At 38.3% G+C, this 27599-nt stretch overlaps 2 protein-coding genes across 8 annotated transcripts in view; both read left to right on the forward strand.

Moving 5' to 3' along the window:
* The window catches only part of LOC127943078 (adenylate cyclase type 9-like), a 28415-nt gene extending 5518 nt beyond the window's left edge, over positions 1–22897 (forward strand). Inside the window, exons 2-10 of one of the 2 annotated variants that reach the window (XM_052539218.1) lie at positions 13499–13650; positions 13819–13926; positions 14707–14936; positions 15022–15124; positions 16107–16315; positions 16487–16646; positions 16906–17054; positions 18049–18075; positions 18736–22897. In XM_052539218.1, the coding sequence (XP_052395178.1) occupies positions 13499–13650; positions 13819–13926; positions 14707–14936; positions 15022–15124; positions 16107–16315; positions 16487–16646; positions 16906–17054; positions 18049–18075; positions 18736–19999 (2402 nt within the window). In that variant the 3' untranslated portion in view covers positions 20000–22897. The remainder of the gene's footprint in view (positions 1–13498; positions 13651–13818; positions 13927–14706; positions 14937–15021; positions 15125–16106; positions 16316–16486; positions 16647–16905; positions 17055–18048; positions 18076–18735) is intronic. The other variant, XM_052539219.1, reaches the window with a different exon arrangement.
* A 472-nt stretch (positions 22898–23369) lies between these two features.
* LOC127943076 (CREB-binding protein) overlaps positions 23370–27599 on the forward strand; it is a 34696-nt gene continuing 30466 nt past the window's right edge. For 3 of the 6 annotated variants that reach the window (XM_052539213.1, XM_052539211.1, XM_052539216.1), the window contains exon 1: positions 23371–24201. In XM_052539213.1, the coding sequence (XP_052395173.1) occupies positions 24123–24201 (79 nt within the window). In that variant the 5' untranslated portion in view covers positions 23371–24122. Of the gene's footprint in view, positions 24202–27599 lie in introns of all 6 variants that reach the window. The other 3 variants (XM_052539210.1, XM_052539212.1, XM_052539215.1) reach the window with 2 other exon arrangements.

Consider the following 27599-nt stretch of genomic DNA (forward strand, 5'->3'; position numbering starts at 1 on the left):
ATTTTTGCATAGTTTTTGTGTCATATACATATGCCCTCAGTATAAGGGCACAGAGCTTGAGCCGAAGTCTTTGCACTGAACGCTAATGTCCTGGAGAGTCTATGTTGTCTGTCCTCATTCCTCTCTTACTCATGCCATACTGTTACTCTGAGGTCACGAGGCGGGTTCAGATGGACGGGTTTGTCCAGTCGGTCGAGAAACTTCAGCCACAAAACAATTGTATGCGTGTGCAGATACACACAGCCTTGAGGCTTTAGACGTCTGTCTTTCGACATCCCTTATGTCTTGGTTTTGATTAATGAGGTGTAGAAGACATTTTTGACGTGAATTTGAAATCACTAAAGAAACGAACGTGTAAACACACATCTGGTTCGTCTTTCCCAAAATGAGTTTGTTCTATGTATAGAAGACTTTTGGAATGGAAAACTAGCTCACTATATATTTTAATATATTTTTAGGCTTTTTTGCCTTTTATGTAGACAGGACAGTAGGAGGGCAGAATAGAAAACCATTAGAGAGTTCACGCTATCCTGCTTGATGCAAGGAACACCAAGGTCATAGGTTCGATTCCCAGGGAAATCAGGAATTAATAAAATGTGTACCTTGAATGTAATTCAAGTCACTTTACAGGGTTTCCCTGGGTCCTTAAGTCTTAAAGTCTACTCAGTTGTATGAAGTTTAAGGCCAGAAAGTCTTAATTATGATTTCAGGAGGTCTTCAATTTAGAGATGGAAAGACAAGAATTACAATATGGCTGAATTTGACGATTAAACTTCAAAAGACTATGATTTAAATACGAGTGCTGCACATTTCTAAGTCAAAGCTGCTGTGATGCTTTGTGTTCTACTGCTCTGTTTCTGCCATTTTCAATAAGCCCGTCTGCTGTTTTTGTTCAGACCAAATCAAAAAATCACCAGTATTTTTGATCATCAAACATGCAACTGTAAACGTGAGACGGTGGATCAACAAGAAGCTAATGAAGCTTAAGATCCAAACAATTAAGACATTAAGATTTATTTAGTATGTTCATATAATAATTGACTGATAATTGTTTAATGTGTAGTAATTGACAAAAGTCAAAAATGTAAAGTTTATCATTTTATAAAACTTTTTTCAGTTTTTTTTTTTTTTTATGAAAACCTGCTTCTGAACTGTAAATCATGCTTTTATGTTATCATAGACATTGCCGCTCATATGGCATTAATTTTATTTGTGCAGCTCTTAAAACATTTTAATAAGGTTTTTGTTATATTCCTATTTAGCCTTAAATGATGACAATCCAGATTTTCAGTCGTCTGGAAGGGGAAGTTCAAAAGTCTGCTGCATTATGGGAAATAGTATTTCTCAGTATAATCTGCTATATAAAATTCTTCTCTGCTAATGTAGGTACTTAGGGTTTTCCTTGCATACTAAACGCTTACATTAGTCACTCAGTATGCATGCTACATACAAAAAAAAAGGTTTTAGTGTTTATTGTAGTGAATCAGTTCATTTGCCACTTTGTTTCAAAAAAGTAAATCAGTCCCACAGGTTTATCAGAAGTCTTGCACATGTGATTTTTAAAATTGCTTAATTGTTTATGAATTATATGTATCAACTACCACGTACCTTTGTTTTGCAAAGTTGTACTCAAGCGATGTGCAAAAGCTTTGAGTCAATTCAGTCAACATCCAAAGAACCAGTAAAAAAAAAAAAAAAAAGATTCGTTCAGAAATCAGAGATTATCGTGGAGCGTGTAAATGGGTCTCATTCTTAAGAAGAATTTTAATCGTTCATAATGTTCAAAACATTCTTAGATGAATGGTCACATTAAATCTGAATGTTTTATGAACTAGAAATTGCATGTTGTGCTTGTAGTTTATGAATGAGGCCATTAGGTTTTATTATGTGCTTGTTGAGGTTGGAGTTTTTTTGTTGAATATCTGTGGGTGAAATCCAGTCTGGGTTTGGGATAAATATTTCTCTGCGCAGATTGCGCAAGGCGTTTAGTTCAAATCCGCCACGTCCACCAACAGAAAGATGTTTGATTTGAAAGTGGCTTCTGTGCGCGCTGTGCTTCATAAATCAATACACTGTTTTCAACAGACCTGTTTTGACCAGAAAAAAAAACAATTTCACATCTCAATTCTGTATAGAAAACTCTCCAAACTCCAGGCCATTGCTTTAAACTTAGAATTAGCTCTGTTAACTTCTGTGTCATCTTCTGGCAGCCGGTAAACTTTAAAGATAGATTACAGACACCCCCCCCCCCCCCCCCCCTCATGTTTTAAGATTCCCATCTGCCCTGAGCTAAAGCTCTTGACTGCGATTTTGGGTAACAGTCTTGTCAGGTGATGTCATGACCTGTTTTTTACTAATCTAAACAATCTAACTCTTTTTCTGGAGATTCATGCCCTGGCATGTTCACTAACTCATCCTCTGAAACTGAAGGCATATTTCAGCTCCAGATATTTTCTCAGTTTCTTGAGGCTCAGCTTTTACATCACCGCAGCACTGCAGAGTGTGTGTTGACACAGCTGGTTGGTTTTGTGTGTTTGCCAGGCTTTGGCCTTGCGTTGCCTGTGAACAGGTCAGGGAATTACTTTGATAAGACACCTTCCTGTAGGCAGAGGTCAGAGTCATGTTGTGTGTGTGCGTGTGAAAGTGTGTGTATTATGGAGCATGCGCTGTGAGAAAGTCGTACAATAAATGCTCCAATAAATCAGTGGTCGGCAACAGGGGCCTGTGGCCAAAACTGGCCCGCCAGCAATAATATCTGGCCTGCGCCCGCAGCCATGTTATTTTGATAGCGGCTGGTTCTGAAATAGATCTGTCATGACAGCAAGTTACTCACAATCAGAGTATGTGAGTGGAGCGGTGTTATTCTGACTGGAGCGAGGAGTGGATTATTTTTTAAAAGTCAGAGCGTCTTGGTTTTCACTCGCTCCAAGAGTGCTCCACCATCGCTCTATCATATAACTGCATATTTAGTAAAAATTCACACGTTAAACATTTAGCTAGCTTGATAAAGAAGGATCAGTCAAATCAGAGCGAATGTGAAAGCTATGACGACGGCAGTGGTCATAAACAGGAAGTTATAGTTCTCAAGGAATTTGTTTGTTCCTTCTAGATATAGTTATGTTCAGCTGAAAGCATGATTTAAACACGTACTACAACACTTATTCACATACAGTCGCTCTCTTAATAATGCGTTAAAACAAATTTAATCTTAAAGTAGCTGCGTTACATGGACCCTTCTGATCTGATCGTAACAGGACTAGAAGTACAATCAGAATAAAAATGTGACATGTAAACACGTCAATCGGATTGAATTGGCTCGATCCGACTAAAATTTCGATCGGATTGTAAGGGTTGGTTTATCCCTTTTGTAATCCGAGCGAGAGGACATGTAAACACTTGATCGGATTGAAAACCGAAACTGGAAAGTACTGCGCATGCGCAGTGACGTAGAAATAGCGTAATGACGTATGACGCGCAGAATGAGGTGTTCTTCCTGGTGAACAAAGTGTCATAAGTGTCCTGTTATTATAACTCTCCCCTTTCCTTCAGCGTATGTGAAGTGGAACACGATCACGTCCCACCAGTCCTCATTTAAGACTCAACATATGTCTAGTTTTGCATGCGGGAAGAGGCGCTTTTACTATTTTTATTTATTTATTTAATGTTTTTTTTTTTGCTAAAGTAAAGTTTAGTAGCACAACAGTTCATATACTGGTCGTCAACTAATTAGGACCCGAAGTAGATAAATGTATGTGTGCTTTTGAAAAAACAGCAGCGGGAAACTGTATATTCCTGGAGTGTGCACGTCAAAAGAGTAAATCCGATCAGAAGCTTGTGAAATGTAAACACGCATATTAACCCGATGTCTTGATTTACAGTTCATGTGAACAATACGTTCGGATTCGTCAATCAGAATGAATTCATTCTGATGGAAGCAAAAAGTGTGTATGTAAACACACTTACTGCTACTTTATCTGTATCCGATTTCAAATGAGCAGAAATCTGTAGGAAAAACAGTGATCCGTAGGTAAAATAACTGACGAGAAACATAGAAAGAAAATTTGCACCACAAAAAGCAGCAGGGCTCCGGGGGGTGAGTAAAGCCACATGTAGCGAATTCATGCATTTTTGTAAGAATAAATATCCAGATTTCAACCGTAATAATTTTTTTTTTCACTTCTGCTGATTGTTGAGAACTTTCATTCTCGGGTGAACTAACCCTTTAAATTTTAATTGCACTAAAACTTTTCAGAATTATATTTTGTGTAATTTACTTATTAATAATTACATTTTATTTGTATATATTTTACCTAAACTTTTTTTTTTGAATAATGTTTTATGTAATTGTTGTTTTGTTTTATTTTTATTTCATTTGTATTTTAGTCAATTTAAGAATTACGTTTTACACATTTTGTGTAATTCTTATTTTTATTTTATTTTTTATTTTATTAGTACATATTTTCCTTAAACATTTTACAGTTTTGTGTCATTCTTTTTGTGTAATTTTGTGTCTCTTTTTATTCTGGTTATATATATATATATATATATATATATATATATATATATATATATATATAATTTTTTTTTTTTTTTTTTTTTTTTCTCTCCATACTATGGAAGTCAATGGGGATCAGCAGCTGAAGGTGAACTATCATTTTAAACATGCCTCTGTGTGTGTTGTCTCAGTTTTTATTTTTGTTCAATGCATGCATTACACATTTGCTACTACAGGACATTGACTCCGGCTGGAGACTGTCTCCACACACACACTGTGACCTTCAGTGCGAGTTGCATGACGTGTTTCATGTTTGCATCTTGTCACACCTGCCCACATACGCAGGGCTGTAGCATCAGATCTGGTGTGCCAGATTCCCAGCAGTGACACACAAAGCTGCACTGTAAAAAAAAAAAAAAAAAAAAATCTGTGGTTGCCAGAACATCCCCATTAAAAATATGTTAGCAACATTTTAGATTTTAAAGAGTTGACTTAAATTAACAATAAAAAAATACCCTGTATTTCATTAACTGATGTTATGTTAATAAACCAGCATATTGCAGCACTAATATCTGTTTTTAACAATTGTAATCATAACCACCAAAAACCGGTGGTGTTGAGAGAGTCCCATGATGAATGAGTGCTCATCATGAACAACTCTTCCACGAGCTGAGAAGGTATATATAGAGAAGGTGTCAGTCTCATTCAACACAAACACTAAACACCATCATGGTGACGCACATGATTCTGAAATAATGCTATAAACATTAAACAATATAAGATACAATCCTAATGTACACAAAAGAAGAAATGTTATTTCAACGAAAGAAAAAAAAGTGTTCACGCATCCTGGCTCAGTGTGAAACCAGCGCATGGGATAAGGATAGTTAACTGCAGTGCATTATGGGAAAGTGACGCTACTTTTGTAATGCAACTTGGGGAGCAGAATTAGACACTGATATCTGCAACTTGATGGACCACTTCATATTTGAATTTGAATTTATTTTCATAATATTTATATTTTTCGGCTTAGTAATTTTTAAGATTTAACTTTTTTAGTTAAGTAATAATGCTTTTCATGATGATTTTAAATTTAAATAGGTTTGCTTTATTTTGCATGGTGCTGGCTTTAGCTTTATATAAAAACATTAGAATAATATGGCCTGTCCTCATTTGATACAATAATGAAAAAATTAAATAAAAACAATTTTAATTAAATGTTTGCTTCATTCAGTCCAAATTTTGGAAGCATTTTTGGTATTCTGCAAAAATGGATCTACAGTTGTATGTGTTAAACGGAGATGAGAGTACTAAGATATGAGTGCAATATACGTCTCTTTGGATAAAAGTTTCTGCCAAATGCATATATTTAAATTTGCCTAAATACTTAAGAAGGGGAACATGGGATAAGAGATAATTGATTTATGATTCATAGATGTTGCATTTCTACAGTTAAGTGCTCTTGATTTCAGAGTGGTTTCTTCGGGTGGTCATCAGGTACCGTGTGTGTGTGTGTGTGTGTGTGTGTGTTTGTAAGGCAGCATGCCCAATCATGCTATGGGATGATAATGTGCTCTCGGGACAGGATATGGTTTAATGTATCAGTGATTCAGCAAACTATTGTGTGCTTGTCTTAGGAAGAGAAAAGTATGTGTGTCATTCGTTTCGGCCACTGTTCATCTGAGGGACATTGCTGTAGGTCCTTGTGTGTCAGTATGACGCATCTCGCTCACCCTGTGCGTCATCCTGTATGCTTGACACCAGAGAGAACGAGGGGGCATGATTGAGTCCAATGGAGAAGAGAGAGGGACCCCCTTTGCACTCCCTGGGCTCATTTCAGCATTTTAACCATAACAACAGAGTTTTAATGGAGGGAGAAATGCAAGAGCTTCTTTATTTTAATAAAATAGTTTTTAGTGCTAGATTTAGTATATTGATCATTTGTTCAGCGAATTAATTTATTATTGTGGCCTGTACTTGTTTAATATTTCATCGCTTATCTTGTTTTTTAATGTCATTTCTTTTGACCAAACAAATATGTCATTCCATTAAAGCTTAAAATTGAATTGAGCAAGAGAGAGAATAAGCGAGTGAGATGGTGGGGGTGGGACTTGAGCAGTATCCTTGGGCTCATCACTGTGTCCTAATATGGTGTCATCACAAACCACACTGGACGCACACTCTCTCTTTCTCTCCATCCTCTTCTACTCGTCTCTTCATTCCCCGCCCATCTCTGAGAAATGGAAACCGAATTATCAGCAGAACAGCAAGGACACGGCTCACAGAAGACACGCATGCGGAAAGAGAGCCGGAGACAGGAAGTCAGAAAGAAGAAAGAACGGGGATAATGGACGAGTGGAAAAAATCTGAGAGCGATTCATAAAGAGAAAACCAAAGATGAGCAAACCGGAAACGGTGTGAAAACATCTGGCCTAGAGCCGACGAGCATCTTTCCATTCTGCTCGGAACGTGATGTGATCAGGGTTTGCGAGCTGATCCCCAAACGATTGCAGCCACAAAAAATTAAAATAATGCTTCACACACACACACACTAACACTTTATCATATCTTGCATCTTTTGTTCCTCTCTGCTCCCCTTCCCTCTGTTTTTGTCTGCACTACGGAGGTTGGCAGAACGAGTGGAAACATTGTGGTTAGACAGGAGAGGAAGAGAGAGAGTGGGAGTAAGTTACTACTGTCTTTCAGAGAATTGAGACGCATTGAGAGTATGGGACAGGTCCTCATCGCATTGCGCTAATTAGCTTGTTACATTTCCACTGGGTAATTTTGTCAGCCAAAAGATAGGTTTTATGATAAACCCAGGTACTCTAGATGCGTAAAGTTGTCTCTTTTGGAGTTTAATAGGGGCAGGTGACCCAGTAGGGCATAGACCACAGTTGCTTGGGTCAAAGGTCATGTGACAAGAAGTGAATGCAGGGAAAGTTTGCTGCAGTCGGTTAACAGTGTAGACCTCACTTTTAAGATGCTCTGTAGTATTGCAGGGAAATTGTAAGGTAATCTCTATGTGATGCTCTTGGGGGGCTACCATCCTAGAGAGTTCAGTTCCGACTGTGCTACGGAGTAATCCTGAACACCTTGATAAACTGGTTCAGGTGTGTTTGGTTCAGGTAGGATCTTAACTCTGTAGGATGGTATCCCTCCAGGGACAGGGTTGGTGAAACCCTCTGGTGAATCCTGCTCTTGGAGGGTGACTGTCCAACAGATTTCAGTTCCACCCTGTTCTAGCACACCTGTCTATAATCCTCAAGACCTTCATTGTTTGGCATAGGCATGCTTAATTGGGGCTCAGGTTAAGCTTTGCAACACTGTGGCCTTCTGGGAGCAGAACTTGACACCCTTGCCTCAGGTGGTTGACCAGGCTTGGGTTGTGAAATACGATTAGCTTGATCCACAAGAAAGCACCTCATAAGGCACTCTTCCACTGCATGGTACGGCACGGCTCGCTTTACTTTGTTTTTCCATTATCTACAGTACCTGGTACTTTTTTTCAGCACCACCTAGGCTGAGGTACCAAGTGAGCCATATCGGTTACCAAAACATGATGTGTTTAAATGCTGCTGATCACTGATTGGTCAGAGATACTCGCCACTACCTGCGCCATTGAACTTGCGACAAGTGATATTAGACCTGCTAGATTAAATCAGCATTGCCAGTGAGGATCGAACACAACTTTTTTGGAACAAATGCAATAGTCTCGAACGAGTGGAACTTTTTTTAAACAATAAAATAATGGCTGTTTCGCGGTCTGTTGAGGAAGTGGAGATGTTCCTCTCATTGATATCCGAGGAGCGGATCTAGCAAGAGTTTGATTGGACCATGCAGAAGGCAGCGCAACTATAACAACATGTCTATAATTCTTCCCATTCTAAAGTGCTACTTAACTGCAGTGGAAACGCAAACCGAGCCGAACCGTAGCATGCAGTGGAAAAGCACCAATATAGGCCAAACCTAGCTCTGACAGAAACCCTTGCTAGCCTTCACGTTTATTCCCACAAACCTCAGTTTATTCCTTCTTGTCCTGGTGTCTAGGTCTTTGCTTTTTGATTGCCCCTTCTGTATGAGTTATACGTACACCCACCTGTGCCTTCCAGTACGGTCAGGACTTCACTAATCAAAACTTTGACAGCTCTCAGCCTCTTGCTGTGTGATTTTTAGAGATGCAACATTTGTTATCTACTCCTTATTTTTTATAGTGGCAACATCTGCCTGCAAGCTGCAAACTTCACTTCTGCTTCAGTTGTAGTTCAGACAGCAGCTTTGTGTTTACTCTCAATCTGACCATGTCCACGTTGAGTTTATCAGCTCCATTTGGATGCAAATCAGTTGAGCTTGCAACTTAGCTCGGTGATGGAAATGTCACGTTTTAGAGATCCCTGGAAAACGATCTCTTGTGTGCAACAACAGGTTAGTTGCTAGGGAAAGGTTTGGTACTGTGAATGAGCCACTTTTTGATGGAAAGAACCAGGTATTATAACCAGGTATTATAAATCTCCTTTTTTTGGCTACTGTACCTTTAAGACTTCTTTATAAATGTGACCTCCATGTAGTGTTGATTTTGTCTGCCATTTTTATTTAGTTATCATATTTTACTGCTTGTCCTGTTTTTGTTTGTCAAATTTTAGTTATATTTCGGTAAATTTTGAGCATTTTAGTGTAGTTTTAGTCAAAGAAATATTTTCGTCACATTTCAACATGTATAATGGTTAAACATACATTTTTGTTTGCTCAAAATTAGAATCAAAAAGATTGTTTGAGAAATTTGAGATGTATTTTTACATTTCATGTATTGCACTTTCACAAATAAACACAAATCAATAGAATATGGACGCATGGTTTATTTTACCTAGTCTAGGAGGGCTGTCAAAAAAAAAAAAATAATAAAAAAAAATAGAATTTTGAATATTCGTCGAATTATTAAAAATAAAAATCCACATTCGAATGCCAAAACGTTGCATCTCAAGCTTTTAAATGAAGAAAGTACTCTTTGTGATTGGTTTTCAGTCCTTTGTATTAAACTATACATTCATACATAATGCTGTTTTGTTTCTAATCGTTTAAGCAAATTTATTAATCATATAAGGTTTATAAACCTTGTTTTAAACATTATGCACTTTTTTCAAAGATAGTCGTGTTATTTTATTATGCTTTGAAGAAACGTGCATGTTATTTTGCTCAATGTGCCCTCTTGTTGCCTCAGAAGCCAAAAGCTTTTTTTTTATTTATTTTTTTTTATTTTTTTTTAGTTAAAATTTTCTAGTGTACTGATTTATTATAGGCTATTTAATATATAAATTAATATCAAAGACTTGCAGAAACTGTCAAAAACTAAACTATTTGAGCAGTAAAATTCCTAATAGTAATTCTTATTACAAATTGCAATAATGTTTCGTTATCAAAACAACAGCGGTTTAATAAGTGCATTTGTTCGGCAACCACGACCGCTTACATCATAGTCACAGTTATCATTTATTGAGCTTCTTATCGTTAGCATACAGTATCCCAACTAGCTCAATTTTGTGCCGAGGCGTGCTAAATGGATGCTTCACTGTTAATGGCGATTTATAAAGTCCATCGAGATCGCTCATTCTCGCTATCTCGCTTACAAGCAGATAGATGGTCTTTCCTCCTCTGATCCGTGACCACATGAACTCTGACCTGCTTTTTATCAGATCTTCTGTATTAACACTTAAAGTCTAGTCTTTTTCTTCACCAGTTGTTCATTGTGTGCTGCAGTGTACAGCTTCCTAATGATCCAAAGTTTTCATTTATCTTTTAGAGAAATGCAAGGAATCGATGCTCCAGTTATGCTTGGGATGACGCTCACACTTGCTCTCTATGTGGTCTTATGATACTTACTCACGTCAGCTGTGATGCTACTTCACCTGAACCCACAATAAACCCCAAACAGTTCTTATTGTCGGTGACTAAATCAATAGATACTGCTAGAGAGGAAATGGCATCAGAGGCAAAGAACCTGCATTTAGTTTTGCTTATTTTCAGTATTAGTCAGTATTTCTTTGTAGAAAAATATGTAACAAGTTTTCACCTTCTCACTGACCCTTAGAATGAAATCTGCTCTCTATGCTACTGTATCTTTATCATTTCGATATGTAAATGACTTTTGTTATTAGAAAAGCTCTTCCGAACAAATGCACTGTACGTATAGCAACAGATCTGAAGATGTTCATGTTCCAGAAGTCACAGGACAGACTTCATTTACTATAAACCATAGCTGCACCTTCTTGAATGTTCGCACGAGTCCGTGTCTCCGTGGTTCTGTGTGCTAATGTGCGTCAGTGGAAACTCTAGCTCGGGGAAGCTCACGGTTAAATCCCAGGCTGGGATTCCCAGCGATGTTGAATGATTTTATAGCAGTTCCCTTGAAGAGACGGCTGTGCCTCCGGGGTTGTGTGTACTGCGTGAGTATCCCCTGCTCCCAGCTAGCTTTCAGTTCCCATGTTTGAGAGGTCAAAGGAGTATTTATGACTTCCTTGAGTCCAGCTCTCTTGGGAGGAGCGGGTCCACATGGCCATCCAGCGCAGACAGGTTCTGTGGCCCAGGTCTTTATTAATCTGCGTCTCGAAGCACAGAGAGACGAGAAGGGACTTGATGTTTGTGAGTGGCTCACTGATGTGGACCCCGCAGGCCCATTGTGTTTGGACGGCTGTCAGTTTTCTGTGTACCGATCCGTACGTACTTTGGCTCCGAGCTTGTTCAGGAACGGCTCACTGTGGCTGAGCATGAAACGGAGGCTGAATATCAGTTTGCGTGCTTGAGATTTGCACTGAAAGTTAGTGCTGGTGATGGGAAAGTACATCGTTTTGAGAGGGAAAAGGCCACATCCTGGAGTTTCATCTTAATACCACAGACTCTGTCGTGCACTTAAGACTCTTCAACCAGTTTCATGTGGAAATAATAAACCATTTGTAGGTCGACTTGTGAAGAGTATAAATGAAACGTCAGAAAACTGGGCTTATTGTTTTATGTCATTCTTACTAAAACTGTCCTGTTTAAACTTTGGCTGATGATTGATTTATTTTTCTAACAAATAACTGCAATATACTATTTAACTGTAATAATAAATGTTACAAATATTGCACACGGGTAGAATTACATTTTAATACAATTTGAAATAGTAATATTTACTACTAATAAAAAAAGTGTATTGTCATGTTATTATAGAAATAATAATAGTACTAATATTATATAACATTATGTATAAAAATAAGAGGAAAATAATGTTCCTCTTTTAGTACTACTACTAATATATTAATAAAGGTGTGTGTGTGTGTGTGTGTGTGTGTGTATATATATATATATATATATATATATATATATATATATATATATATATATATATATGTGTGTGTATATGTATGTATATGTATTTGTAAAATGTTATATAAAATTAAATGTCAAATTTTACTAGATGTTTTTCTTCTTATTATTAACATTTCTTAAAATATATTATTATTGTTAATAATACTAATAACAATAACATAACACAAAAAATGTTTCTCATCTATTTTTATTTATTTATAATATTTTAATATTATATTATTAAATATTAGTAACATTAATAATAAAATGTAAAATATATAAAATAAATATTTAAAATAAAAATAAATATAGTTTCTCTAATAATAATAATAATAATAATAATAATAATAATAATAATAATAATGCTGTTATCAACTTAGACATTTGCTAAATGCAATATTTATAATATGTTTTTTTTTTTTTTGGCTGGCAGTATGTGACTAGCATTTGAAGTAAAATTTTAAATAACCGCACAGACCAGTAGTCTTCATCTAAAATTGCCTGAGGTCCAGTAATAAACCCTCCTCACCAGCTGATGTCCGGACAATTATACAGAAAAACAAACTGAAGGGGTTTTACCAGACCGGGGTATGTGCAGGATATTTAAGCTCAAATTTAAGCCTTTTTAACATCTTTTTTAAGACATGCTCATATAAAACTACTATGACTGTGAAAAGCATGATTTACAGTTCAGATGCAGGTTTTTCACCAAAACAAAAGGTTTTATAAAACGATAAACTTCACATTTCAGCCTTGAAACGTCTGAACTTAACAACCGTATCAACTCATGGCGCTCTTCTGAGCTGACCTGAATGTGCCTGATACAAATGAGATTCAATTAGCAAACATTTATTTATTCCACAGCGTCAGAGGTCTGTCTGTTGGCGACCCCTGGCGTCTGCATGGACTGGATGTGTGCGAGAAACAGCATCTGAGGGTTTGTGAGGCTCCTCGCTCCCATCCAGGACCTGTTTATACTCTTCCTCGTCTCTCATGTCTCACAGAAGCTGGAGGAACTCGCCTGAGCGTTTGAGAAAGTGTTCCTGCAGGCTACACAATGTAGTTTGTGTTCAAATATGCACAAGCATTTCCCCGCAGCAGTGTTAGCGCTGACACTTAGCCTGTGTGTGTTTTAGGAGATTATATACGAGCGTAACGCGGTTAGCTGGTGAGCCGTATGTTTGCTCAGGCTGATACTGTGTGTGTGTGTGTGTGTGTGTGTGTTGTTTAATGTAAACATCAGAGCTGAAACAAACCTGCTCAGGTGCTTTGAAGCACTGCTTGTGTGTCTGTGTAGCATCAGTGCTTGTCTGCCCTCACAGAGAGAGAAGATTTGCGGTTACAAGGTTATCCAGTTCATTTTTACACTTATAAATCATTAATCGTGTAGCCTCAAGCTTGTTGAACCTGAACGTTCAGACCATGCAGGTCAATGGAGATTTCTTCTACATCCCAATGATTGTTACTTCAGATCTGAACCAATACTTGAATTTAGCGAGTATGCATTGAACTGATTCAAAGGTGACTTTAAAAACATTTATAATAGCGTACATTTTTTTTTTTCCCGAACCAATATGTGCAATAGGTTTGTGGGAAAACTTTGTAAGGACTCCTGGGAGATCTGTAGACGCATACGTCTGTGCTTGTGTCTCGTGTTTGTAGGTTTAAAGACGTATCTGATCTCGGGAAGGAAGATGGGCTCGCACTGTGGCTGTTCCCAGGTCAGTCTGGGTCGAGACTTGAGCCCGTCCTCAAACACACACGCTCCAGATCACACACACCGCGTCGCCGCTGAACCGCTGTTGCACGACGAGGTACGGCCCTCTCCACACACACGCACACACACACACACACACACACACACACACACACACACACACAGATGCTGTGTTTCAATTACACAAGTGATAGTGAAGGATTCATTTAACCAAACACTTGAATTTTTTCAATTGAGCTGTTTGTTCTCCTTCTCTCTTCCGCAGCCTGTGTGTACATCATGCAGCATCTCTGTAGCTGTTGTTGACCGTCCGATAGCCGATGAAGCAACTCGAAACGGCTGCCAGGATGAACACCGAGACAACAGCAGCAAGGTGAATGCACAACCAACAAAAACCCAAACTATTTCAGCAGGCGTACGTCAGCAGACACTGAAATGCCGGTCATGTGTGGCCGTTTATAGATCTATAGTATGCAATATTGATGTTTATAACATCTCAGCTAAGAGATTTCATACACCTTTAGTCTTAAATAAACATTAGGAGATGGCATCACCAAAACACTGCTCTTTTCCAAACTAAATATTGCAGTTCGATCAATCAGTGAGGCTTATTAATGATTACTGGACGAATGGCTCTTTTTGATGAGTCAGAAACCCACAGCGCGACCAGTGTAGTCCAGTTCTTTCACAAGTGAATCATTTGAACCCAAAACAAGGAATGAATCATACACATACAGTGTGGCCTTTGTGGTCCGATTCCCAAATAAATGACTCTTATCTGCATTAGAACAGATTCCTGAACAAATGAGTCTTTTGAATCGGTTCTTTTTAGTGAATCAGAAACACACAGTGCGGACAGTGTAGTCCGATTCCCAGACAAATGACACTTTTGATTCCTGAACGAATGATTCTTTTGAACTGGTCAGTCTGAATTATAGAGTATGGCCAGTGTAGTCTGTTTCTGGACGAATGACAGTTTTGAACTGCTGCTTTTTGTGATCTGCATTTCTTTATTTTTATTTTGAAGATTGAGAACCCTACAGCACAACCAGTATCGTCCGATTCCCGAACAGATCATTTTTTGAACTGATCCAGTGCCTTCTGAATCCCAAACGAATGACTCTTCTGAGACAATTCTGCTTCTTTTGCACAGTATCCTGTTGGCCGGAGTCCTAAAACCCTGAACGGTCTGTTGAGTCCTCAGTGTGAGGAGCGGGTGACGGTCAGCCAGTCGTCTCTGTGCGACAAACTCCAGGACAGGAGCTGGGTAGGAAGTGTGGCCACCGAAGGAGGCATGGACCACTCAGCCATCCTCCCGCTGCGCTCCAAGAACTTCAGGGAGAAAAGCGACGTGCACTTTGTGGAAGTGATAAAGGGAGACAGGTGAGGAAGAGAAGATGAATTTGAATCGTCTTGTATTTCAGTCGTTTATTTTCACATGGGTTTCTCCACAATGTCTTCGTTTCAGTCTGATGAAGGATTACTTCTTCAAACCGCCCATCAACAAGCTGAGCCTGAACTTCCTTGAGAAATCTCTGGAATCAGCTTATCGCACCAGCTACCACGCTGAGGTACCTGCCTGGGTCACTACAGTTCACTCGAATTAATTCATTATTCATTATTTATCTATTTGTAAGTAAAAAAAACACGACCCATTTCTCATTTTTATTTGGTTTAACTTAATGCTTAAAAATTAAAATAAAATTTTTTTTGAAATAAAAATGACTAAAATCTGTTCAGACGTATATTTAAAAAGCTACAAAAAAATGATGAAAAACAACAAAACTAATAAAAGATTAACTAAAATAAAAACTGAAATTATGAAAATTAGAACTACTTCATATATTAAATATTTTCAAATAATTTCTCATTTCCGTGTGGTTTAACTTGATGTACTAAAAAAAGAAAAAACTAAAATAAAATGATTCAAAACAGTATAGACTATGAAATATGAAAAGTGAAAAATACAAAAATAAAAACTAATTCAAAACTTGAATAAAAAATGGCAAGTCAACATTTTTAAATTTTATTTGGTTTAACTTGATGCATTAAAATAAAATGAGTACATAAAAATGAATAAATAAAAACTATATAAATGTATTTAAAAAAGTCAAAAATTCTACGAACTTACTAAGACGTTAACTAAAATTAAAAAGAAAACTGGAAAAATATAAATATATAATTGTTATTTTTTATTTCAGCTAGTTTAAGAAATAAAAATAAACTATACAGACATTTAAAAAAAAACATGAAAATAACAAAACGTGCAATAAAATACAAAAATGTTAACCAGATTAAAATAAAAAATGAAAACATAAAAAATAAAACATTAAAATTATGAATAAACTAATGTATTTAATGTTATGTAACTATAATGGCATCTCAGTGATGTTAAAATAATAAAACACACACACACACACACACACACTCCTGCCTAAGGGAGTATGTGGATCTCCATACGATCACACATGGACCTCTTCTGGTTATTCCCAGAAGTGCAGCCTCATCACCTCAGTGTCTAAGCTCGAGTTTCATCATGTGTGTTTCCTCCAGGTGTTGAATCCGGTGCCGGTGCGGACGTTTGCCAGTCCAGTCTTCAGCTCTCTGCTCGACATTCTGCTGTCTTGTGCCGTTTTCCTCGCCCTGACCTTTGCCTGCTTCCTGTATCCCCTTGTTACAATGGAGACGCCCCTGGCAGCCACACTCTGTCTGGCCGTCACAGCCGCTCTGCTGGAACTGGTTTCTCTCGTTCTGGCCATTCGGTGATCTGCCATTTCCTTTCTAATATTATATTTAGATCATTTATCTCTCTCTCTTTTAAAGTGATTTTTTTTAACCCTGCCATAATGTAGAGTATATATAATGATTTAACAGTGAAGTTCAAATCTTATCAGATAAATGGCTTGAACGGTGTCTCCATCTTCCTCCTGCAGTATGGTGTTCTGTCTGGATGATGTACAGAACTGTACCCGCTCTCTGTTGAAGCTGGTGTCCGGCTGGCTCCTGCGTCATGTGATCGGGGCTGTGCTCGTGTCACTTCCTGCGGTGTCCGTCTTCTCCCATCTGGTTTACAGTCTGCAGATGCCCATCCAGGTGAGGTGTGGGGAAATGAGTGCTTTAATTCAGCAAGGATTCAAAAACATTCATCATGTAACAAAATTTCTAATCATTAAAGAATCACTGAAGAATTGATCACTGTCTCACTAAAATATTTAGCAACTATTTAAACATTGATAATAATCAGAAATGTTTCTATACAGATGTTCATTATGCTTTGAGGATTTGATATGTTATTTGATTATGATATCTGTGATTGGTTGACTGTTTAATGTGTGCTCTTCTGCTTGTGTAGGTGACCATGTTCCTGTGCTGTGCTCTCATTATTGCTATTATCCAGTACTGTAACTTCTGCCAGCTGAGTTTCTGGATGCGCTCCGCTCTGGCCACCGTGGCTGGTGTGTCTTTACTCGTCCTGCTCTACAGTGCCACCAGCAGGCCCAGGTCAGACATCCTCAGCTTTTGATACCTGTTCGGCTAGCAAAGCATCAACAAACTTTACCATTATAAACATTGTAATCGTTTAAGGAAATTAAGAATTACTCGCTCTCAGGCCATCCAGTTTGTAGATGAGCATGTTTCTTCATGGGAACAGATTTGTAGAAAATTAGCATTATCACTTGCACACCAATGGATCCTGTGCAGTGAATGGGTGCCGTCAGAATGAGAGCCCAAACAGTTGCTAAAAACTTCACAGTAATCCACACCACTCCAGTCCATCAGTTAACAGCTTGTGAAGAGAAAAGCTGCATGTTTGTAAGAAACAAATCCATCATTTTAAATTCGAAGCAATGCTAAATTAGCTAAATTAGTCTTCGATCCGTAATATTGCTTTCTCCAGTGAAAAAGTTATCTGAATCAGGGGAGAAATATGCACAGATCAACCACCGTTTACAAGAGAGAATTGTCCAAAATGATGTCGTTTGAACTCAATCTGACGGCACCCATTCACAGCAGAGGATCCGCTGGTAAGCAAGTGACCGTAAATGGAGAAAATTTCTCCAAATTTCTTCTGATGAAGAAACAAACTCATCTGCATCTAGGATGTCCTGAGAGTGAATCAGTTTTCAGCAAACTTTCATTTTTGGGTGAACTATTCATTAAAATTAAAACTGACTACATTATACTTTTAGAACATTGTATGGTTTTGTTAATATAGTTATTTATTTTTTTGACTCTCATGACTGTTCATGATGGTACATGTCCACCAGTACTGAAGAAATCCATCCGATACCAGCCAAAACAACAGAAGTGTGTCTGTAAAAATCAGTTGATAAACACATTTAATTTTGAAAGCAATCAACTCCACAATCCCCCACACAAACCTGCCATTCAGCTTCCATAGAGGGAATTTAAAATGCCTGCTTCTCTCCGGTGTACATGAATGGTTTCTGTAGAGAACTCCTGATTTATGATGATAACCGTTTTCTTTTTGCAGCGCCACTGACAGTTTTCCAACCTCTAGGTGAGTGTTTTATCAACTTATGTCATGAAAACTATTCCTAGTACCAACTTAGATTTGAGTTGACATATGTAAAATGGTTAAGATTTTACTTTTTGTATGTGAACGTGTTAATAAAATGTTAAAATATGATGCACTTAATAAATCATGAAATATGCATGAAGTAACTTTATTGACATTATTACTCAAACTAAAACTAAAAGGGGTCCATTAATCTTAGTCGAAATTTTCTAATTATGGACCACCTGAGTTTCAAGTCGTTCCAAATGCAACAAACCCACATAGAAAAAGGTCTCATTGCTAGGAGATATATGACAAATAATAATAATATGAATTCTAAAATTGGCTTAAAATATCAAACATGACTGAAATCCTGACTGAATGGACTCATAGTGTAAAGATGAATGGCAAATTTAGGCAAAAATCTGTGCAATGGTCATGTAGCGTATTCCAACATTTAATCTCTGGTTAATGCATGCTTTAATGTCTATGGCATTTAAAATGTGACAAGGTGACAAGTTCAGACATCCCTAGCACCATCCATGGTTGAAGATTTAAAACATCTTAAAATTGAAAAGGTGTTTTTGAGAACCTTCTATTGTTGGTGTTATTATTCTGTAGAACACACCACTCAAATCTGAACTCTTTTTCTCTTGTCTTCAGGAACATGAGCAACCAGAGTGCCGGAGTAAATCAGACAGGTGAGTTGGACTCTGCACCCACAGCGCTCGACCTGCTCGTCCTAGAGACCGTACTCTCATTCTTCCTCCTGCTGATGCTGGTTTGGTTTCTCAACCGGGAATTCGAGGTCAGCTACCGCCTGCATTACCACGGGAATGTGGAAGCTGACAAGCATCGCATCAAGATCCAAGCCATGCGAGATCAAGCGGACTGGCTGCTGCGTAACATCATCCCCATCCATGTTGCCGAGCATCTGGAGGTGAACCAGAGTTACTCTAAAAATCACGAGAACGTCGGAGTCATCTTCGCAAGTATTGTCAACTTCAGCGAGTTCTACGAAGAGAGCTACGAGGGCGGGAAAGAGTGCTACAGAGTACTTAATGAACTCATCGGAGACTTTGACGAACTGTTGCGCAAGCCTGCATTCTCAAACGTAGAGAAGATTAAAACCATTGGTGCCACCTACATGGCAGCGTCTGGATTAAATGGACAGCAGTGCCAAGAGCAGCCACACCCGCACGCCCACCTACGTGCCCTCTTTGACTTTGCCCTTGAAATGATGCGCGTGGTGGATGATTTTAACAAGAACATGTTGGGTTTCAAGTTCAAGCTTCGAATTGGTTTCAACCATGGGCCCCTGACTGCCGGCGTCATCGGCACTACCAAGCTGCTTTACGACATATGGGGCGACACGGTCAACATCGCTAGCCGCATGGACAGCACGGGAGTGGAGTGCCGCATACAAGTTAGCGAAGAGAGTCACTGTGTGCTTAACAGAATGAACTACACCTTTGATTATCGTGGCACTGTAAACGTGAAAGGAAAAGGGCAGATGAGGACTTACCTGTATCCCCAAATGAACGAAGGCAGATCGGGGTCCACACAAAGCCTGGAACAAGGCCAGGTGGATGGCACACTTGCCAATGCAACAACAACAACATCCACTGCACCACTACACCCTCCATCCACCCCTCTCAATGTTGCCTCAATCAGTGGCCACGGTGTGCCTCAGGGCCGTGTATTAGGCCCGTCTCAGATTACAAAGACGTTACACCAAGACACTAAGGACAATTCTCCTGTCCCAGAGCTCACAGAACAGGATTACGAGAGTCCTTATCAAGCACCATCACTAAGTGGTACATCAGTAGCACAACTATACGCACCATTAGCCAGACCAGAGACACCTTTACAAGGAGAGGAGGATGAAGCTGCAGATGAGCGTACAAAGCTCAGGGCAGCGGAGTGATTCAAGTTTCCTCCTCACGTCAGCTGACCTTCTTTAAGAGCTAATCAGCAGTTAATTTTCAGACTCTACTTCTTTCAAGGGGCTTTTCTGACCACAACTGTTGGAGTTCCAACGAGTAGCATTAGCCTGTATAGGGCATATGTGTTGATAACGTGACCTAAATAGAAAAATGGATGCTCTAAGCATCTGCTGTGTGGATCACAGTGTAGCACAGAGTAGGGAAATGGATGGAGTTTATATTTCTGATGTTCTCCAATTAGGTTTTTTGTTTTGTTTATAAAGTGCCTTCACAATATGTAAGATCAGTCAAATGAACAAATGAAAGAAACGTTTGAACAAATATATCAGCATGGCTTTTTGAAGAGATGTGGACAGTGAAAATGCAGTTTTTTTGTAATGTATTACACCTCTAATGCCATATTCATTTTTTTTTTTTCATTTATTTCAGTATTTCTTTCTCGCTCAAAATAATCAAAAACGAGCCAGTTGCTAATTAAAAACTGGTTGTTTTAAGGTTATTCTAATGAATATATACAGTATAGCAGTCACTTATCACGTTACAATAAAACCAAGGCAAGGGTGGATAGATATAGATGAGCTTCCAGCACTTCTGTCCACAATGCCCGTATTAATATCCAGTATATATGTCAGGAAACAATGTAGCTTTTATCGATGGGAGGTAAAATGTCTCACGCACAATAGCACCCTAAACTCATAAAATAAGGGAAAACAGCACAATCAGCCTTATTTTTTAAAATGCAATCAAAAAGGATGGTAGAAACCATGCTGTGCACGCTCTCCCCTTCATTAAAGGACACAAGGGCTCATGATTGTAATGCATTGGGAAAATCAGAGTATAATGTTTGTGTTTGGAGGTTCAGTGCATTTTTTTTCTTGCATAAAATTTTGCCACACAATTTAGTGTTTCTCATTGCCTGAGGGAATGTCCTGCAGGATTCAATTTAATAAATATGTTTTTTTTTTCTTAGCATGGCACTCGACAGTATTTAAGGATCTTAACACAGCAGAACGAGCTCTGTGTTTTTTTTTTTTTTTTTCACTAAATATATCCAGTAAACTCAAGCCAGCAAAGCCTTCAATGAAGTGTTCAGTTGAACAGATTTTGTAGCTGAATTGTTTAGCAGTGCATTTAAATTCATTTCATTCAGTGCCTCAAACGTTCTCATATTCGAATCAGTTGTTTCTCACTGTGATCATGCCAGCAGAGTCGGAGCTGGTATTGCCGTAGGTTTTATTGATCACACTGCAGTTGTGATACCCGTTCACTCCATGGCCTTGAGGTAGAAGGTTCTATGTCGCCATATTTGGCGAGCGGCTTGCAATTTTGTTATAATACATTAATTTCTGCCTACTCTTTTGGAAGATTTGTATCTGATAGTGTTTGTGTGTGTCAATTATGTTAAGATTTTGACAGCAGTTCTTCCAATTTTTTTTTTTTGACATTTGTGCAGAGATTTTCATTGCTTCTCTCCAACTGATTTATTTGTCTCTGATGAGTTCATAACACTAGATAATCTAATACTCTGCAGTATATCTCGCGATGTGTCTTACATTTCAATCATCAGTCGAACAAAGCAACATTAGTTTCTCAAAGCAAGTCTGCATCCTCTACCGTCATGTATAGTGAATAAGCTTGGCTCTGAGGTTTGATGAGGACCGATTTCTTTCTTTATTCCTGTTTACACAGCGATCACTAGTTTGTTCTCAAAAATGGACGGAATCCAGTGCCTTTTTGTTCACTTTTTCCCCTTTCAATCGTTAATAGCAGGTTGCTTCAGAGTCAAACTATCGGGGGTCTTTTGATGCTGCAACTTTCACACCTGCAATTTTATGTTTTTGTATCATTATTATGATTATTTCCTCTTTGATGTGAATTATAATTCCAGCCTTTTTTTTTGTACACTGTGTATCTTTAAAATGGAACTCTTCGGGATGGAAAAGGGATTTGATTTTGCTGTTAATTGCTTTATGGTGCACTGCTTTCCAGCCAACACATTCACCTTTGAGTTCTTGCATCACTCCATTGGCTAAAGAAACCCAGTGCTGACAGTATTGAATTATAATTAATTGTGCATATTGTCTGTGGTTTTGTATTAAATGCATTTGTATTTATTGGGGCTGTGCATGAATTGGTGTGCAGCCACAGAGCCTAATATCAAAAGGGCATATTTATGAAAGGGAGCCACTTAAAGCAAGGAGAAATGGGTTTTTGCACCCAGTTTCAACTGAGGTAACAAGCACCGAAGGCCTAAACTCTTGAAAAGTGCCTCCGATTCAATTCTACTAAAGTTTTATGATATTTGAAATCAACTAAAATGGAAAGGTGTGAATTTGATCTTGTTTTATGTGATCGTTCCCACGTGAATCACACTGCTTCACTCTTTTGTTTTTGTATAAATTTGAACAAATCTCAATCGGTTAAGAGTGCAAATATTCATATTTGAGTGCAAATCTAAAACCAAGTTGTTTTGGTGCTCATGAGTGTTAAAAAATGCCCTTAAATATGACTTCACATGCTTTTATTAACTGTGCATTAGTTATTTTGTGCCATTTATGGGAATATGTGTATACCAAAGATTTTTAATAGTGTGGGCGGAAGCTGCAAGACAGATATTTTTGTAGTAGTTGTTGTTTTTTTTCCCCCAGCAGCACAAGTTCATCAATCATTTGTTCTTATGCACATGAAACACAGCGGGTATTGATATATTAGCCATTATATTCAGGCAAAAAGCATAATCTGTATACATTTGCACAGTGCACTCACTTTGTATGTACATACCATGTATTGTTTCATTTGATTTTTATGTTTCAAAGTTGATATTACATGTGCATGTGCCAGATTTGGAGAGTAGAAAAACAATGAAAAGATAACCAGAAGCGGCATGTGTCTGTTTTATGTGTGAATGAAATGGCTTTTTTATTTTATTTTGGGGTTTTTTTAATGTCGATTTAAATCATGATTAATCATTATTATGGATGTTTCAAATGGATAATATCATAAGAGATGTGTTTTATGAGGGCCAAAATATAATTCAAGACAAGAAAAAATACAAAAACTCTCCGAGTATAAACAATTAAGTGTTATAATTTGAAGTTAATATGAATTGCACTGCTTCTCAACAACTTGTTTTAGTACAAACTATACTATTAGCTTAAATGTAAAACTAGTTTCGTCCCGATACGATTTTGTCTATATGTAAATAAAGACCGATTGCGTTAATGAGCGTCCAGTGCTGATTTGTGATCGTCTCGCGCCTCCAGCGGCCGCTCCGCGCGTTCACAGCAGGTTTGACGTAGGGTGTGATCGCGCTCGCGCGCCCCCGCCCCCGCCCCCTCGGCTCCGACTATCTGGAAAAGAAAAAAAAACTTTTTTTGTATCGAAGGAATCAACAGCCGCCATCTTGTCTCGGCTCGGAATCAGGATTTCTGTAGAGCATTATTTTGTATTTTTGGACGCGGCGCATCCAGAACGCGCTCTGACGACACCGTGCAGCGGACGATGACGCCTTTATATCGCCGCGAAGGAATTTTTGGCGAAAAGTCCTGGATTTGATCGGCGTTCGTCGGCCACAAACCCCTCGTCTATCTGATTTCCCCTTCAAGAGCGGCGCTTGCGTCTGTGTTTCACTCCGAGCTGTTATTGTTTACCGGACGCTTTTGGAGGACAGACAGCCCCGAGGACACTATTTTGCAAAAATATCTCATTTTCATGCAACCGTGCATTTTTACACGCAGCCAAACAGTTTTTGCAAGGAAAGAAATCGACGTCAGAAAATGGATCGCGTGCCGTTGCAAAATTAACGACACTTGCGCGCGAGGATTCCTGTGGATATCTAATGTGGGATTTAACGTTGAATTCGCGGAAAGGAGGCGTTTTCTCTGGGTAATATAACGATGGTAATGTGGGTGTTGGGTGTTGGATTATCATGGGGTGAGTGGTGGTGGCGACGCGGGGCGCTGTTGCTGCTTTTTTGAGAAGATCCTCCGCCGAGCCGCTCCACACTCCCCAAAAGTAAGCCAACATCTGTTTTTCTGACGAAAGGATTCTTCACTTTGAATTTCTCCCCACGAAATTCAACCAGAAGCTCTTTTTTTAACCGCAATGGCTGAGAATGTGCTCGAAAGCGGCCCTCCGAGCGCGAAGCGAGCGAAGCTGACGGCACCTGCTCCGGACGCCTCAGGTAACAGTCCCAAACCTGATAAATACTCCTCTGAGAGACTTTGTGAAGCACCTTTATTGACGCAGCTGTCAAATGAGTCCAGCGACTGTCCAAGTCAGCGTTACAGGTCGCTTACTTCACCCTGAAATGTAATCATTTAGTCGCCCTCATGTTCAAAACTCGCATGACAGTAAAAGAGAAGCGAGCTTTCATACAGTGTGCTTTACAGAAGTCAGATGTTGTTGCATACACGAGGGTGGATAAATGATAACGGGTAACTCCACCTATGTACTGTTTTGATATAATGTACATAATAATTTCACAATGTATCCAGCGTTTAGAGAATCAAGTAATAGTTATCGATCAAACCTCTGTGCACGTAAAAATCTAACTGCTGTGTATCTAAATAGAACCAGGTGAGATTTTTGAAACGCATTGCATCAATCCGGCCATAATATTCATTCAAGATCAGTTTGTTGAAAGCTGGGAGTGCAGGGAAGGAAGCGACAGATCCACGCGAACGTCCCGGGACAGTTTCTGTAAGCGAAAGTTTTAGTTTATGGTCGCTATGAAACGGTTATAAATGTGCACGCAGTTATTATTGCTTTCTAGGAAGTTCGCGCGTTAGTACGTTACGTTTCATCATTTGCATTTAGGCCCTTTTGTTAAAAACAAAAAATGTAATGTTTTATCAGCAGCTATGGGTTTAACGTTGCTAGCTTTTGTTAAAAGCACTTTTGAGGCATGTCAATTAATCTCTCATAAAGCTAATATTCACAGAAAAGCGTTTTTGTTTCTCATGGAGCGTAATTCTTGAGGTCACGTGACCAAACCTGTCGCGTTACACAGCGTAAACACCTAAACAAGATACAAACTTATTTAGTGCTCTTTTGAGACTTGTTAAAAGCGCATGGCTGGCCACTCGAGAAGCCAAACTAGTGCTTTGTGAGTGAGCTGAAGTCTCAGTTTGTCTCAAATGTGGCAAAGCACTCCTGCTTTGTTCAGTTGGATCAATTTTGTTCAAATTATGAGCATAAACACAATCCAGACCGAGTTCAGAGATATGCTGTTCTGCTGCTTATGAGCTCGCTAGTCGAAATAGTTAATAATTGTTTGCTTAGACTTGTTAACCTAGTGTTTAACTAGCACTTTGTTGTATTAGCTTGTAAACCTGTTACTTTTAGGCCTGTTTGAAGCGTCACCTCAGCTGTCATTAACCACATAAATGGCTGTAGTTGTCCATCACAGTGTGCATGCTACAGATTTGCATCATGCGTGTGATGATTAGTGCTCAAATGTGTTAAACTCGGCACATACAGGTTGTATGAAGTTCAGCATCCCTTCCTTTACTCTAATCAGCATGTAATTTGACTGATTAGTAGGGTTGCAGGATAAATCTTATGCGTTTATCATGCACCTCTTGTCAATAAAGCCAGTTCTGTGATTAGTAGTAAATCTCCAGGATGTGTTTTCAGATGGAGTGACATTTACTACACAGCCATAGTTTACTGACAAGCTACGCAAACAGCTTTCATTATCGCAGGCGATTAACTGCTGATAATGAACGCTGTGTTTATCGTGCAGCCCTACTGATTATCTATGTCCGCAGGCAACTAGTGTGTTTGTAAGTAAACGTGAGCTCTGTTTAGTAGTCGGGAAGTCTTGTTGCACCTGTAGAGACCTGTTTCTCTAGTTTCTATGCTTTTCATTCACAAAGTAGTGCTTGTTTGACCATCACAGGCTACAGCATCTATCTTCCCTGTGTGCGTTCAGGCTATATTACTTCAGTATATAGTTATTTTGACAGGTGAAGTGCATAATTTGTTTCAGGAAGTATGGAGTATCCAGTTGCATTCGGACTTGAGCAGTGCAGGTATAATGCCTGTAGTGAGAGGAGTAGCGGTCAACTGATGTATCGGTTTTGCCGATTACTCGGCACCAATAGTTGATTGTTGGAACTAATGGTTATTTGCAAAATAGTAGCCGATAGTTTTTCCGGGTTACTTCTGTTGATGGAGTAGCTGATTATACACTACGAGAGAGCATGAGGCTGAGTTTTCCATTAAATTACATTATATGTGTGACCCATGGACTTAAGTTGGCAGAAATCATTAGGATATTAAGTAAAGATCATTTTCCATGAACATATTTTGTAAATTTCCTACCGTAAATATATCTAAATCACATTTTTTTTTTATTAATATGCATTGCTGAAAACTTTATTTTACAACTTTTAAGGTTATGTTCTCAGTATTTAGTTTTTTTTGCACCCTCAGATTCCAGATTTTCAAATAGTTTCATCTTAGCCAAATATTATCCTATCCTATAAAACCATACATCAATAGAAAGCTTATTTATACCCGCAAGATCTAGACATGACACTGTGCTTTTTGCCCGGTGTATGACTGACATATTTTGTTATTTGGATTCGATTACCATCACGTGTTCTATAATGGAAGCGATTAAACTGTGAGAATATACATCTATATGCATATGCAATTTCAATGCTATGGTTAGATATTTAAAGATGGCCGTATAGAATGTGTAAATTTCAACTGTTAAAACATTTAAAAATGTTGAAGTTACTTCTGTTAACATTAGTTAATGAACTTATTTATATTTAATTTTTATAGCCAGTTGATTAATCCGTATCAGCCAGTGTGGTCCAACCTAGCTATCGGTATCATCAAAGCCACTATCGGTCGACCTCTTAGTAGTGATGTGATTATGGTTTTCTAGAATAGTGAAGTATGCAGTTCGTATTCCGTCAGTAAATGTTCTTTTGAAGCAAGTTTGGGAAATTTCATCCTGAAAAGTTCTGTTATCAGCCCTCAACTTACATTTTTAATAAAAAATTCAACACATGCACAGTGCCCAGTCACCGCGTTTAAAACTGGAAAACGCTTTTGTGAAAAAGTTGTAGAAGCTGTCATAAGAATAATTGTCAATTTTGCTTTTCTGACATCTAATAGGAACATTTGATAAATATATCAGAAGAGCTCTTTTTGTGCATATATATAGTAAATATTAAGTATTTATTGTAATATTAATGTAAGTCTTCTCCACTAACTAGTTTGTAAGACTGATAAACATATGCATGTTTATAAGACAAAAAACATTTGTAAGCTAAAACACACACATATATATATATATATATATATATATATATACACATAACATAACATTTTGTAAATATATAGGTCACGTGCACTGTAATCTGATTGAGAAGATTGTATTCACATGGTTACATGCTTAGTTTTTTTTTCCAGATTCAAAAAAATCACTGCCAGTGTCAATGAACCAAAATCAAGCGATCCAGGTACTCAATTAGTGAGTTCTATTTTATTTTTATAGATTTTTGGGGTATTTTTAGTGGAGACTCTTCAGTTAGCCACCTGTGTTTTACCTGTTATTATTAT

The sequence above is a fragment of the Carassius gibelio genome, chromosome A22, assembly GCF_023724105.1.
Source record: "Carassius gibelio isolate Cgi1373 ecotype wild population from Czech Republic chromosome A22, carGib1.2-hapl.c, whole genome shotgun sequence".
Lineage (NCBI taxonomy): Eukaryota > Metazoa > Chordata > Actinopteri > Cypriniformes > Cyprinidae > Carassius > Carassius gibelio.